We start from the raw sequence: 15931 nt of genomic DNA on the forward strand, positions 1-15931 counted from the left end.
AAAACAATGGTTCTATTTGAAGACAATGATGATATAAAATTGAATTTCTTCTTTTTAATGTTTTATCTTATTGATTTTTTTAGAGAGGAATTTAGAGAGCGAGAAAGTAACAGGAATATTTTTCCTGGATATGCCCTGACTGGGGATTCAACCAGCAAATTCTGTGCTTTGGGATGATACCCTAAGCAAACAAACTCTCTGGCCAGGCCTAAAACTGAATTTCTAATCACAGTTACTTTCCATTAACTTCAGCATTTATTAAATTGATAGCAAGAGTTTCAGCATAGCTAGAGTGTTTGATTTAAACTTGTATTAAAAAACTTTAAGTATTTTGATGCACTAAGTTGTGTGTGTGTGTGAGAGAGAGAGAGAGATAAAGAAACAGAGAAGCAGAGGAAGGGAAAGGGAAAGAGATGAGAAGCATCAACTAGTAGTTGCAGCGCTTTAGTTGTTCATTGATTGCTTTCTCATATGTGCCTTGACCAGGGGGCTCCAGCCAAGCTGCTGATCTCTTGCTCAAGCCTGATAACTTGGGCTCAAGGTCGCACCTTGTGCTTCCAGCCAATGATCTTTGGGCTCAAGCAAGAGATCATGTGATCATGCCTATGATCCCATGCTCAAGTCAGTGACCCTTTGCTCAAGTTGGTGAGCCCGGGCTCATTTGTATACGCACTGATGTTTTAAGCAAAGAAAGTGAGAAACACAAAGTTATTTTGTTTTGCTTTCTTTAGAAGTTATTTTTTCCTGAACCTTTAGGAATTGTAAAAATAATCCACCAAGATAATTTCCTACTCAGACAGCTGTGTATACGTTATTTAAAAAATATATTGTACTACAAATAGAGTAATATGTATATTGTGTATTCTACAATATAAGATTTAAGATTCAAGTGAAGGAATTGTGAATATTTAAAAGAGAATCAATAATATAAAAAAAGTTTGTTTATTATTATTATTATTAAATTTAATGCACTGACATTGATAAATCAAGGTACATATGTTGAGAGAAAACATCTCCAGATTATTTTGACATTTGATTATGCTGCATACCCCTCATCCAAAGTCAAATTGTCTTCCATCACCTTCTATCTGGTTTTCTTTGTGCCCCTCCCCTCTCCCACCCCCTCTCTCTCCTTTCTCGCCCCATCCTCCCCCAAACCCTTCTCTGTTACCATCACATTCTTGTCCATGTTTCTGAGTCTCATTTTTATGTCCCATCTATGTATGGATTCATATACTTCTTAGTTTTTTCTGATTTACTTATTTCACTCCATATAATGTTATCAAGGTCCATCCATGTTATTGTAAATGATCTGATATCATCATTAAAAAAACTTTTGAGGGGCTCTGGCCGGTTGGCTCAGCGGTAGAGGGTCGGCCTGGTGTGTGGGGGACCCAGGTTCCATTCTCGGCCAGGGCACATAGGAGAAGCGCCCATTTGCTTCTCCCCCCCTCCCCCCCCCCTTCCTCTCTGTCTCTCTCTTCCCCTCCCGCAGCCAAGGCTCCATTGGAGCAAAGATGGCCCGGGCGCTGGGGATGGCTCCTTAGCCTCTGCCCCAGGCACTAGAGTGGCTCTGGTCGTGGCAGAGTGACGCCCCGGAGGGGCAGAGCATCGCCCCCTGGTGGGCGCGCCGGGTGGATTCCAGTCGGGCGCATGCGGGAGTCTGTTTGTCTCTCCCAGTTTCCAGCTTCAGAAAAATACAAAAAAAACCCACGTTTGAGCTTTTTATGAGTAAAGAATGTACTTTTATTAAATAGCCCAAACCCAAAAATTAATATAAAAGAATATATATTTTTGGATTTATAATATATTATATATTATAAATCCAAAAATATAAAACATCTTAAAAATATTAATTTTATTTCAAAGCTATCTCCAAAATGACAGGCAAAAAGAAATTGCTGGCAATCCAATATTTTAATCTTGGTCTATGCTCCAGATTTATTTTAAATCTTTTATTACATTATAAACTATTTTATTAAAATTTAAGTGTAATGTTTACAAATCTTATTCTCCTTAGGAGATATATCTTTGTACATTTTTCTAGCCTAAATTCCTCCCTTTTCCTTTTTTATAGATTAACAAGGCAGATGAATTTAATGAAGTGCCTTGGTAATTGGCCCATTGCAGCAACTTTAAGTTTAACACAGTAAATTAATAGAACATAAGAAGCAAGTCAAATAGTGCTGCTCTTAATTCTCCAGTATGACATGTATAAATAACAACTCTAAATAAAAAAAAATGAAATTGGGTATTTGAGCAAGACACCTATATAGTATCTTACAGCTACTTGAGTTATTCAAACATGGCTTTCTCCTAAAAATGACAGTGAATAGAATTGTCAAAGTCTCCACAGTGAACAATTTTAAATTTAGTCCCGGACACCAATGCACTGTAGAAATAGTATATACCTGGGGTGAGAAAGGCCCCATAATGATCCATAATATTCTGAAGAGCTTAACCTCAAACCCCACAGAAATTTTTCTTACAGTCGTAGTAGCTAAAGCAACTCTGCACAGATTGCTCTTGTTATAATGATAGTAAAAGTAGGTAAAAATATTTTTAGTAAGGAAATGCAATTCTGACAGCACACTTACACAGGCACAGTTTTTAATAACACGATATAGAATGTAAACAAAATCTGCATGAAAGTATGTCAAGAAGGAAAACTACCAATATGTTCAAGAACATGTTTAATTAATACATTCTTCATGACATGAAGACATTTGTACACACAGGTTCCAACTACTGCAATGCCAGGAACTACAAGAAAGCAGAAAACAAATGACATACTACTCTAAAATATAATTACCTACTTTCAAAATCTAGCAGAAGAAACTAATATTGATTACATTTCAGTGTCCAGGAATGCTATTTTATTTAAGCTTATATACATTTATATTCCATCTGGATACTTCACTGTCTAAATGCCATTCCCTGGAATCACTTAAAGAACCTTCAGGCCTGATCAGGCGGTGGCACAGTGGATAGAGCACCGGACTGGGATGCAGAGAATCCAGGTTTGAGACCCCAAGGTCGCCAGCTTGAACGTGGGCTCATCTAGCTTGAGCACAAAAGCTCACTAGCTTGGACCCAAGGTCGCTGGCTCGAGCAAGGGGTTACTCAGTCTACTGATGTGCGGTCAAGGCACATACGAGAAAGCAATCAATGCACAACTAAGGTGTTACAACAAAAAACTGATGATTGATGTTTCTCATCTTTCTCCGTTCCTGTCTGTCTGTCCCTATCTATCTCTCTGTCTGACTCTCTCTCTGTCCCTGTAAAAACAAACAAAAAAGAATCTTCAATAAGCCAGAGAAGAGTTCTTACTTAATTTAGAATATTACTCAAAACATATTTGGGATGCAAACTCATATGACCAATCACCTTGAAAAAAATGTTATTTAGGATTTGTTACTAAGTGGACATTTAGAATATAAATAAATACATAATCACCAACACAAGATTGAATATCATACAAAGGTCTGGTATTTCTAGACTAGTTTACTTAATTTTAAGCTATAATAAATATAGAAACTAATCAACTCATTAAAAATGTACTTCTTCATATTAATACTTTGATTTAAGTATCATCCACGTTGGGGACACTACGTACCATAAGAACAGTCAAAGCTGTCAGCCGGCTACCTGAAGAAAAAAAATCAGTTTGAATAATTAGGCACATGTGTATCTCTAGAGAGAAGATTCACTTTAATTTTGATCAGATCATCTATAAACTACAGCAAAGAAAAAGTTTATCAATCTAGATTCTGCTAGTGATTCCAGCTCATTTTGATCCCAGAACCCTTCTCATCTGATTCCAGGCCTAGAGTCTAACTTGTGAAATGCTTAATAGGAGCCTCACTTGTCAAGGTTATGTGCTCAGTCACCACATCCGATTATAAAACTTAGAATTATTTTAAAAATTAAAAAATTATTATAAAAATTAGAATTCATTAGATTAGAGGAAATTCATTTTAAGAATGTGTTGGTGGGACATAAAAGCAAGACTAAGAGGCATGGACAGGAGTGTGGTGGTTACGGGGGGTGGGGGGAGGGAATGAGGGAGAGGGGGAGGAGGACTGGTACAGAAAGAACTGGATGGAGGGTGGCGGAGGACGATCTCTCTTCGGGTGATGGTTATGCAACAGAACTAAAAGACAAGATAACCTGGAAATGTTTTCTTTGAATGTATGTACCCTGATTTATTGATGTCACCCCATTAAAATAAAAATTTATTTATAAAAAAAAAGATGAGAGTTATGAGCCAATTAGAAATTAGAATGCTTACTGGATATTTGATGAAATTAAAGTTATTGAATAAAATTTTCCATTAAAAAATCAAGAAGAAGAAGAAAAAAATGTGTTATCTTATTGTAGTTCATTTAGTATTCAGTCTATCATTCTTATGACTTGTTAGCAATTTCATTTATATTATTCCACTAGAGTGAGTCTGTGGACTAAGTTGTAAATGATCTTCTATTAATTGGTTACATAGACACATTTTGCAATGTCATAAACAATATGTTATCATCAATCCTTCTTCATGCACCCCACCCCCAAATTAAGACACGGTCTTAATTTCAAATACCAAGAACATTCTAAGAATGCAAATGAAACACCAGGATACATGGATAAATTACACATAGAAACTTAAACATACATTTCTGACTATCCAGAGAGCAATAAATAATACTAGGAAATCTTAATTCTTAGAAATGTCAGGTAGTATTATCTCTGCTTCTAAGCTGCCATAATTTTTATTATATTTCTACAAGTCAAAACATACAATATTATGCTCTCTTCTGATTTTTTTCTTTTATAAAAAGTTATCAGATGTTTATTGTCTTAACATAACTTCAGATTTACTGGCACAATGAGAGTTTAACCAGAGTATTCAGAGAGAAAATAGAGCAGGCCTAAGGTGCATTTTATAAAAAGATTAACCTTACTAAAGTAGTGTAATGTATATAAAAGTAGTACATATTTTTCTTCATTTATTCATCAAACATCCTTGTATTTCATTCAACTATCACAACTATACTCTATCATTTCCTTTAGTATATATTGTGTGAGTCTACATAAAGTGTGCTCTACCAGCCTTTTTAAGACAAAAACTAACCCAATTTATGTGTATATAATGTATGAATAGAAAAACTTGATTTACAAATTACCAACACAAAATAACACTGTCACCTGCAAAGCAGTTTTATGTATTTTAACCTCCATATAAACACAGCAATTGAGAAAGCCACTTCATCCTATTAGGAATTCCAATTTGAGGCACCTTTAAAACCTGTATTAGCTACATGTGTCCAGTTCTACTCCTGCTTATATTTGTCATGTTATTTGTACTCTTAAAATAAGCATACATGCCATTATCACATTTGTGACAGGTTGTTTATCTAAGTACAGATAATTAAAATATGATATTTCCACTTAGAACTCTAAGGTCTCATCAGGGAGGGGTATAAAAACCAAAATAATTTCTATATCTTTACCTAAATACTCAAATCGTTCAGCTGATGATGTGGAAAGTCCTAAAAAGAAGAAGAAAAAAAGAAATAATGTTAATAAGAAATGAAAAATAGTAAAGCTTATAGACCCCCAAATTAATAGGTTTTGATTCTTTGCCTTTGTACCGAATCTCACATAATTTTATTTTCCTTACATAAATTATGTTAATGTTTCTCATTTAAAGTATTATCATAAAATATTATAAATTTATATTTAATGTCATAAGTCTTCTTTTTCTCCAGTAAGATTTCCTGTGACAATATTCTGTGGTACAGCATGCAAATTTATCATTGGTGTATTGTTAATAATAGCCTATGGTGTAAAAGAAATTCTACTTACAATTAAAAGATACAGAAAGGCTTAATAAATGATGTAGAGGTTATTCTGTAATACAGTGAAATTTCAACATAATAAGGCCCATTTATGAAAAACCCATAGCTAACATCATGCTTCATGGTGAAAGACTGAAAGTTTTCCCTTTAAGTTCAGGAACAAGACAGGATGACCATGTTTGCCATTTCTATTTAATACAATAGTGAAAGTTACAATTAGAGAATCAGGCAAGAAAAAATGCATCCAAATTAGGAAGGAAGAAATAAATTATCTCTGTTCTATATGACATGATTTTTTGAAATACAAAACTGTAAAGATTATACTCATATGCAAGCATTCACATTATTGTATTAACCTGTTGCAACTAATAAATACATTTTATTAAAGTTATAGGTTACAGAATTGACAAGTAAAAATCAGTTGCATTTCTATAATTAACAATGAGCAAATCAAATAAAAGTGTAAAAGAAAAAACACAGTTTAGTTATAATAGCATCAAAAAGAGTGAACTACTTAGGAAGAAAACTTAACCAAGTTGCTGAAAGACTCCTACACTGGAAACTATAAAACATTGCTGAAGGAAACAGAAGATAATATAAATAAATGAAAAGACATCCTTTGTCCATACATTTGAAGACCTTATATAGTAAGGATGTTAAACTACACAAAGCAATCTACAGATTATACACAACCCACATCAACATTTTGAATATACATTTTTCAAAATAGGAAAAATATATATGTAATTCATATGAGATCTCAGGGCCCAGAAATAGCCAAGACAATCTTAAAATGGAAGAGCAGAGTTGAAAAAACTCACATTACCTGATTTTAAATGTACTCAAAAGCTACAATAATCAAAACACAGTGGTATAGGCATAAATACAGACACACCAATGGAATAGAAAACAGAGCCCACCAATAAAGCTTCACATATATGGTCAAATGATTGAATGAAAGGGTGCAAAGAACATTAAATTTGGAAAGACCAATCTTTCAACAAATGGTTCTTGGAAAACTGGATATGTACATACAAACCAATGAAGTTTTATTCTTATCTTACATCATAATCAGAAATGAATTCAAAATGGGTCAAAGAACTAAATAAGAGCTAAAACTATAACACTCTTAGAAAAACAAATAGAGGACCAGCTTCATGATGATAAGTCTAACAATGATTTCTTGGGTGTGACACCAAATGCCCTAGTGACAACGAAAAACATAGATAAATTGGACTTCACCAAATTTATGAACAATTATCAATAGAGTGAAAAAGCAATCCATAGAATAAAAGAAAACACTGGCAAAGAATACATCTGATAAGGAATTAATATCCAAAATGCATAATGAACTCCTAAAACTTAGTAATGGAAAAAAAACCCAAACAAAAATATGCAAAGGACATGAATAGATATTTCCCCAAAGGAGATATACAAAACACCAAGAAGCACAGGAAACATGACCACTAATCAATAAAAACCACAATGCAAATAAAAATCACAGTGAGATACATTAAGATGGCTAGCATTAAAAACAGGAAATAACATGTGTTGGTAAAGAGGTAGAGAAATTGGAACTTCGTGTATCACTGGTGGAAATATCAAATGATACAGTTGCTATGGAGACCATGTGGCTATTCCTTGAAAAGTAAACACAGAATGCCCACATAACCCAGCAGCTCTACTCCTGGGTGTGTATTCCAAATTGAAACAGGTCCTAAAATGCCAATATTCAGAGAAGCATATTCAGAATAGGCAAAAGTTTAAACAACCCACGTGTCTATCATTAGTGAATGGATAAAAAATGTGATATATACAAACAATGGAATATTACCCAATCATAAAAAGGAATAGAGTTCTGATACATGCTACAGGGTACATGAACCTTGAAAGCCTTACACTAAGTGAAATAAGCCAGAAGTGATTGCAGTTTTGTGAGGTTCTTAAGGTAGTCAATTCCCAGAAAATTAAATACAATTGTCAGGGTTGGGTGGGGGCGGGGCGGCTGGAAAATTGTTGTTTAATGTGTATAATGTTTCAGTTTTAGTATTGGATGTACAGAAGTGATGGCTGCACAACAGTGGGTATGTACCTAATGCCCCTGACATGTACCCATGAAATGGTTAAGTGGTAAAAATAAAATAAAAGTTGATCTTTAAAAGTTAGCATAGAAAGTGGCCTGAACATTTCTGAAAAAGCACTGCTCTGACAGATATTAAAACATATCATAGCCGTACAAGGAAGCATAAAAGATATGGTGTAGGCAGAGTTCAAGGGAAGAGAGACAAGAAGAACCCCTATGAATTTAACGTATGATAAACTGTTTATTTTATTTTATTTTATTTTTAATTTTTATTTTTTTTACATTTTTTAAAATTATTTATTCATTTTTTTAGAGAGAAGAGACAGAGAGAGGAAAGAGATAGAAAGAACAGAGGGAGGAGCAGGAAGCATCAACTCCCATATGTGCCTTGACCAAGCAAGCCTAGGGTTTTGAACCGGCGACCTCAGCGTTCCAGGTCGACGCTTTTACCCACTGTGCCACCATAGGTCAGGCTTTAACGTATGATAAAAACTGGCACTTTAAGCAGTTGGAGAGAAGACAAAAAGTGTATATACCAACATCAGATATAACAATGATTTAAGTGCAAAGAATATAATAAGATCATATGGTTGAAATTTTTTATATGATTTCAGCATGGGGATGAACTCCAGTTTTCACAATAGAGACTGAACACACATAGCCACTAGAGAGAGAAACTGATACATCCAACTACCTATTAATGTAAAACTTCTTCACAAATAAATATCGCTGATAGAAAAAAGGTTAAATAAATATGGTATATATTAAAGTCATCATTAAAAATGTGGAAATAAATCTAAATATAATCCCAATATAAGATAGTGAATGTAGAATATGAGAGTTTAGAAGAATATGAACAGCGTGATTCCATTTTTGGTTACCAACAACAACAAAAAAGAACACTGAAATATGTGTATGTATATGCATACAAGAATATTAATGTACAGAAGCAGACAAAAAGACACCTAAACTATTAAGTGATTTTTTTTAAGTGAGAGGAGGGAAGATTGTGAGACGAACTCCCATATACACTCCTAGTGGGATCTACTCTTCAATTCTTGTCTGGGGCTGATGCTCCATTACTGAGCTATTTTTAGCATCTAAGGTCAACAGTGGAACCAACCAGCTATCCTCAGCACTGAGGGTCCACGCTTGAACCAAGTGACCACTGGTTGCAGGACAGGAAGAGGGAGAGAAGAAAAGAAGAGGAAGAGGGAGAGGTGAAGAGAGGGAGAGGGAGGAGAAGAGAAGGGCATAGTTTTTTCTCTTGTGTACCTTAACAGGGAATTGAACCTGGGACATCCATATGCCAGGCCAACACTCTATCCACTGAGCCTACCAGCCAGGGCTACTATTAAGAGATTAACTCAGACAATGAATTAGAGAAAGAGAAGACAATATTTTGCTCTGTATATTTTTGTAATGTTTTAGTTTTTATGAATTTATATTTGTGCACTATTTACATAATTAAAAATTATATAAACTATACCCAAACATATGAACTCTTAAAAATATACTCATTAAAAAAATAAGGCAATGAAAACTAGTTAAAATGTTCACTTCATGTTAAAAGGGTTTGAAATTATAATGAATTCTGTTAAATCAACAAAAAAACATTTTAGAAACCTAATTAAAAAATGAGTGAAGAACAAGAATAAATAAAAGTGGGCCAAAAAAAATTCAACTTCATTTATAATTAAATAAGTGCTAATTCACACATAAAATTATTTTTATCACTTTATGAAGATATTAAGAATATTAATAGGATAAAGAGTTACTGGACCTGGTGTAGTTGTTTTTGGAACAGTAGGCTTGACACCTAGAAACATGAAATTGATTCCATTTACCAACAATACAAAATTAGAGATTTAATTTGATTTTTTACCTTTTAAAAAAGATTAATTATTTCTCTAAATGAAAAATACACATGATTCCCTATCTTTACGATTCCTCTTCTGGGAATTACCCTAAATATAAATATATATCTATATAAGTACATATAGAATTTGCATAAGAATGTTTTGTATTCTAGAATAGAAGTTCAGAAATTAACTAATAAAAATCATAACAATAATGTATTCAAAATGAACATATGTATCTCTAAGAAATTAACTGTCCAATTTGTATCATACTGCATATTTTTTATCCTTTTGTTTTCTGCTTAGTATTTTACTGTTTTCCACACTAGAACAATTGTATCTACCTTATCATCATTAAATGGTACTACGGATTCTTTTTGTTTCGTTTCTCTAACCAATAAAAGATATTTGACAGTGACATGAGGAATTTTAAATTTTGATAATTAAGAAAGATCCTCGTAGTTTATCGTTTTTATAAACATTTCCTCACACTTCTCTCTTCTTTGAAACACTAGAAGTATCAGTGTTTTATAAATCCTTTAAGATACAGTTATGGTTAACTCATTTAAAAGAGCATGTCAACAAACCCGGTATCCCACAGTGCATATGCTCATGAGGACCATGTGAGTAAACACGAGTGGGTGGATGAATGTAAACTTCACATGCAATCTTAATGTATCTGTCCACCAAAAGTCACCAGTTTCCCCACAAAACATTTATTTTTACCCATCACCTTATGACATTATTAACAATATGAATAGAATAAAGAGTTACTGGACCTGGTTTGCTTGAAACTGGGGTTGTTTTTGGAACAGTAGGCTGAACACCTGGAAACATGAAATTGATTACATTTAATAACAATACAAAAGTAGAGATTTAATTTGATTTATCTTTTTAAAAAGATTATTTCTCTAAATGGAAAATGCATTTATTTTCTTATCTTTATAATTTCTATTCTGGGAAGTTAGCTACATATATATCTATACAAGTACATATGAATTTTGCATAAGAATGTTTTGGATTCTGGAATGGAAATCCAGAAATTAAGTAATAAAAATCATAAAAATAATGTATTCAAAACAAACATATGTATCTCTAAGAAATTAACTGTCCAATTTGTATCATACTGCATATTTTTTATCCTTTTGTTTTCTGCTTAGTATTTTACTGTTTTCCACACTAGAACAATTGTATCTACCTTATCATCATTAAATGGTACTACGGATTCTTTTTGTTTCGTTTCTCTAACCAATAAAAGATATTTGACAGTGACATGAGGAATTTTAAATTTTGATAATTAAGAAAGATCCTCGTAGTTTATCGTTTTTATAAACATTTCCTCACACTTCTCTCTTCTTTGAAACACTAGAAGTATCAGTGTTTTATAAATCCTTTAAGATACAGTTATGGTTAACTCATTTAAAAGAGCATGTCAACAAACCCGGTATCCCACAGTGCATATGCTCATGAGGACCATGTGAGTAAACACGAGTGGGTGGATGAATGTAAACTTCACATGCAATCTTAATGTATCTGTCCACCAAAAGTCACCAGTTTCCCCACAAAACATTTATTTTTACCCATCACCTTATGACATTATTAACAATATGAATAGAATAAAGAGTTACTGGACCTGGTTTGCTTGAAACTGGGGTTGTTTTTGGAACAGTAGGCTGAACACCTGGAAACATGAAATTGATTACATTTAATAACAATACAAAAGTAGAGATTTAATTTGATTTATCTTTTTAAAAAGATTATTTCTCTAAATGGAAAATGCATTTATTTTCTTATCTTTATAATTTCTATTCTGGGAAGTTAGCTACATATATATCTATACAAGTACATATGAATTTTGCATAAGAATGTTTTGGATTCTGGAATGGAAATCCAGAAATTAAGTAATAAAAATCTTAAAAATAATGTATTCAAAACAAACATATGTATCTCTAAGAAATTAACTGTCTAATTTGTATCATACTACATACTTTTTATTATTTTATTTTTTGTTTAATACTTCACAGATTTTCATATTAAAACAATGATATTTATCTTGTCATCATTCTATTCAATATGTTACTATGGATCCTTTTTTCATAGTCTTTCCTCAATGATGATAAAATATGATTGACAGTCAAATGAGGAATTTTGATTTTTGATTTTAAGAAAAGAATCCTGTATTTATCCTCTTTATATACATTTTCTCACAATCCTCTACTTTGAAACACTAGAAGTATGTTTTTATAAATCCTTTATGACATACTTACTGTTACCTCTTTTGAAAGAGCATATTAACAAACCCAGTATCCCACAGTGCATGTGCTCACTAGGACCATGCGAGTAAACATGGGTGAGTCAATGAATTTAAATGTCACAAGAGTCTTAATGTATCAGTCCACCAAAAAAGCATTAGTTTCCCTCCAAAACCTTATAACACACAACTAAAGTACTCAAGGAAGCTACCAGTTTCCAGGTATAGAGGAATTATAAAAAGGTGTTGTAATTACCATGTTAATTAGATGGTAACTCCCCTTATTCCTTTAAAATATTAGGACAACAGAAAATATACAAACAAACAAGAGCCAGTCATTTAAATTTGAGATCAATACCCTTATGTTTAACAGGAAACTAAGTCCAAAGAAATGATGTTACTATAATAAGCAGGGCCAAACTAAGACCTTGTGTGAGGTGTGCTCAGGCTTAGCTCTTCCCAATACAGTCCCCTCTTGTCCACATGGAACAAGATACTCATCCCTGCCCGGGAAACTGGATAATACTGAATCCTATTATATATGATGTTTTTAATTGTATATACACATTTATAATAAAGTTTAACTCATACATTTGGGAAGATAAGTGATAAACAACTTCTAATAAAATGGAATAATTATAACAATATACTACAATAAAAATATGTGATATTCTTCTCCAAATATCATATTGCACTGCATGCTCCCTCCTTCCAGTGATGATGTGAGATGATACAGTGGCCACATGATGAGAAGTGACTTGAATACACTGAGCCAAGGGATGATTCTCGTCTTAGGTGGGAAATAGTGGGACAGTGTGAGAAGTCATCATGCCACTCAGAATGGCAAGTAACTTATACGTATGAATTACTCTTTCCTGTTATTTGCATTAAATATTTTCACACCAGATTTGCAGGCAATTGAAACTACAGAAAGTGAAACCACGGATAAGTGGTGACTGCTGTATAGCTCTTGCCCCTTGTTCCTGCTGAAATCAAAGAGAAGCCAGAGATTGGAAACAGAAAAATAATTCCATCCACCATGTCAAAATCACCTCCAAAGCAGGGCAGCTCATGAGTAGTCCATCCATGAAGTCCTCCATTTCATTTCAATAAATAAGGACTTTTCCTGTCTTTCTGTTGATGTGAAATTTATTTTCTATTGCCAAAAAAAAATGTTTAGTAAAGAGAAAAAGGCTAATTACATGAGGCAGGGAGAGGTGGGGTCTTGTTCTAGGACAGCACAGATTTCCCAGTGTAAAAGGTACTACATAGAAAGAATAAAACCGATTGCGGTCAAGGAAATAAAACATCATTCTGGATCACAAAGATAACCTGTAAATGTATCAGTAGATCATTTTAAAAATAAAAAAATAGCTAACTTGATGACAAAGAAAACATATGTGTTAAAAAATATTAGCCATGGCCCATCCTCTTCACTAATATTAACTGGAGTGATGCTTTAAGTTAGATATGAGCTTCCTTTAAGGGCTTCCTATAGGTCAGGTGCTGTGCTAAGTGCTCGAAATACACACCATTTTACCTTTACTATTAACCAGTGAGGAAGGAATTACATCATTTTATAAGTAAGTAAACACCTTAAAGGTTTATATCACTTGTCCAAGTTTGTTCTAAGTCTGCAGACCATGGCAAATAGTTTTAGATTAGAACCACAAAGTGTAACAACTAGAATGGCTATAAATATGTTCTTCCTCTTTGTTACTAAAAGTGACGAATGGGTGCAAATCATCAGATAGTTAAAGAATGTAAAAAATCAGGAGCCATTTATGAATTTTGAAAAATATGAGCAGACAGTTACTAAACCTGAGACACTGAAAATTGTAGGTTTTGCACTGGGAGGTGTTGACATGGAAAAAATGATGATGACAGGATCAACTACTTGGTAATTACTACTTTTGAAAATATATATAAATCTTGCCTTTAGATTTTCATTTTTTTTTAGGTATAAATTCCAGTGCTTCAATTTACTCTGATAAATGATTGTGATCCATTGTTACACATGAGAAACACCAAACAACAATAATTTAGACACCATTGTGATGTACATAATGTGCTAAGACTCTATAAAATAAATTATGTCATGAAAATTAATATGAGACCGAAATAATTACAAACACTGCTACTTTTTGAAAATCCCATGTCATTGATAATGATTGTCAGAGAAATAAAATCTAAAGAAAAAAGAAAAAAAATCCTTTGTACCTTGAGTACACTTTGGCAGCCCAGGCACCCAAGTACTGTTAGCTCCACACACAGCACTGTTCCTGCCTTCAAAGAAAAATCCCTTCAGGCATTGAAATGTAACCCTCGTTCTGTAGGAATATTTTGTTCCAACTATTGACACAATTCTTCCATTGTTGACTACTGGATCCGGACATTTGACCACTGAAAAGCAGAGAAATTCCAGAATTAATGCAAAGCTGCTTTAACACAGGAAAGAAATCAAGTACAAAATAGTAATTTCCCCTGGAACACAGAGACGAGGACCTGAAGGTGGGATGTTAACCTTTTATAAAAAGATTTTATTTGTGTATTTTAATTCCAGATAAAGAGATATAATCTTTTCTCCCATAGAAAGGACTGCCGTTATAGATTATTGGTTTTCTCTATTTTTCCATAACTGACAAGTTTTGAGAAAGGTCTGACTACCATGGACAATTTTCAGGTAAGCTCAAATGTAACTTGTGTTGCTGTTTACTTTTAGGATTTGTTTTTAAATAAAAATCCATGTTGACACTGATTTAGTACCCTGACCTTTCTGAAGGCAGGAAAGAGTCTTCTAATAAGGTAATACTTGAGCTCAAGTGTAAAAGTTGGAGAGAAGCTAGCCATGCAAAGATATGCAAAGAGAATTAATTCATCAGGTCTCAACAGCATGCAGAACTGGATGTTCAAGAAAAAGAAAGGCCAGTGGAAGTAGGGCTGTCGTTTCCAAACATTTTGTATTGGAACTCAGAGACCAAAAATCACATTTTAAATTGTAATCTCATAACCTGGGATAAAGTTAAAATTTAATATTTAGCCTTCGTACCCATATACTCTGGTATCTCCTGTTCTGCTCTACATCTTAGGAAGTAAAATACTGGGTACGACCCTCCAGATTGATTTCAAGATCCACAACGGGTGCCAGAATTTGGGGAAAATCACAGACAAAACAAAACACAGCAAAACACTGGCTGGGATTTAGATTAAATCTGAGCAACAGACAAGGGCCCACAATGCACAGTGTTTTAAGCCAGGAGAGTGCTCTTCCTCCCTGCGTGGGGATCTGAATTTCCATCAGGCATCATTTCCCTTCAGCCTGAAGAACTTCGTTTAAGCAATTCTTGTAGTTCAGGTAGGGCAGTGACAATGCTGTTAACTTTTATTTCAGAATGCTTATTTTGTTTTTGTTTTTGAGAGAGAGACAGACAGACAGACAGACAGACAGACATGGAGGGAGAGAGCATGGGTGGAAAGAGATAAGAAGCATCAACTCATAATTGCTTCACTGTAGTTGTTTATTGATTTCTTTTCATAGTTGACCAGCGGCTCAAGCCAAGCCAGTGACCTGTGGGCTCAAGCTATTGTCCTTGGGATCATGATGATGATTTCACACTCAAGCTGGTGACTCACACTCAAGTTGGCAAGAGCATGCTTGAGGTTTTGAACTGGGGACCTCAACATCCTGGTTAGATGCTTTATCCACTGTGCCATCACTAGTCAAGCAAAATGGTTTCCTTTTGTTTTTATTTTTTTTAAATTTCATCTTCAACCTTTAAAAGATTTTTCCTTGACAGACATTTATTATCTATTTTTTCATCACATTATCAGATATTATTGTTTTACTGTCTCCACAGTTCCCTAAAACAAGTCAGCTTTCATTCTTTAA

At 33.7% G+C, this 15931-nt stretch overlaps 1 protein-coding gene across 1 annotated transcript in view; it reads right to left on the bottom strand.

Annotated features, from left to right (window-relative positions):
- The window catches only part of LOC136392017 (membrane cofactor protein-like), a 284107-nt gene that overhangs the window by 248140 nt on the left and 20036 nt on the right, over nt 1–15931 (bottom strand). Inside the window, exons 6-7 of the mRNA XM_066364008.1 lie at nt 14263–14445; nt 10571–10618 (exon numbers count right to left, since the gene is read on the bottom strand). Coding sequence (XP_066220105.1) covers nt 10571–10618; nt 14263–14445 — 231 coding nt within the window. The remainder of the gene's footprint in view (nt 1–10570; nt 10619–14262; nt 14446–15931) is intronic.

The sequence above is a fragment of the Saccopteryx leptura genome, chromosome 2 (genome assembly GCF_036850995.1).
Source record: "Saccopteryx leptura isolate mSacLep1 chromosome 2, mSacLep1_pri_phased_curated, whole genome shotgun sequence".
Lineage (NCBI taxonomy): Eukaryota > Metazoa > Chordata > Mammalia > Chiroptera > Emballonuridae > Saccopteryx > Saccopteryx leptura.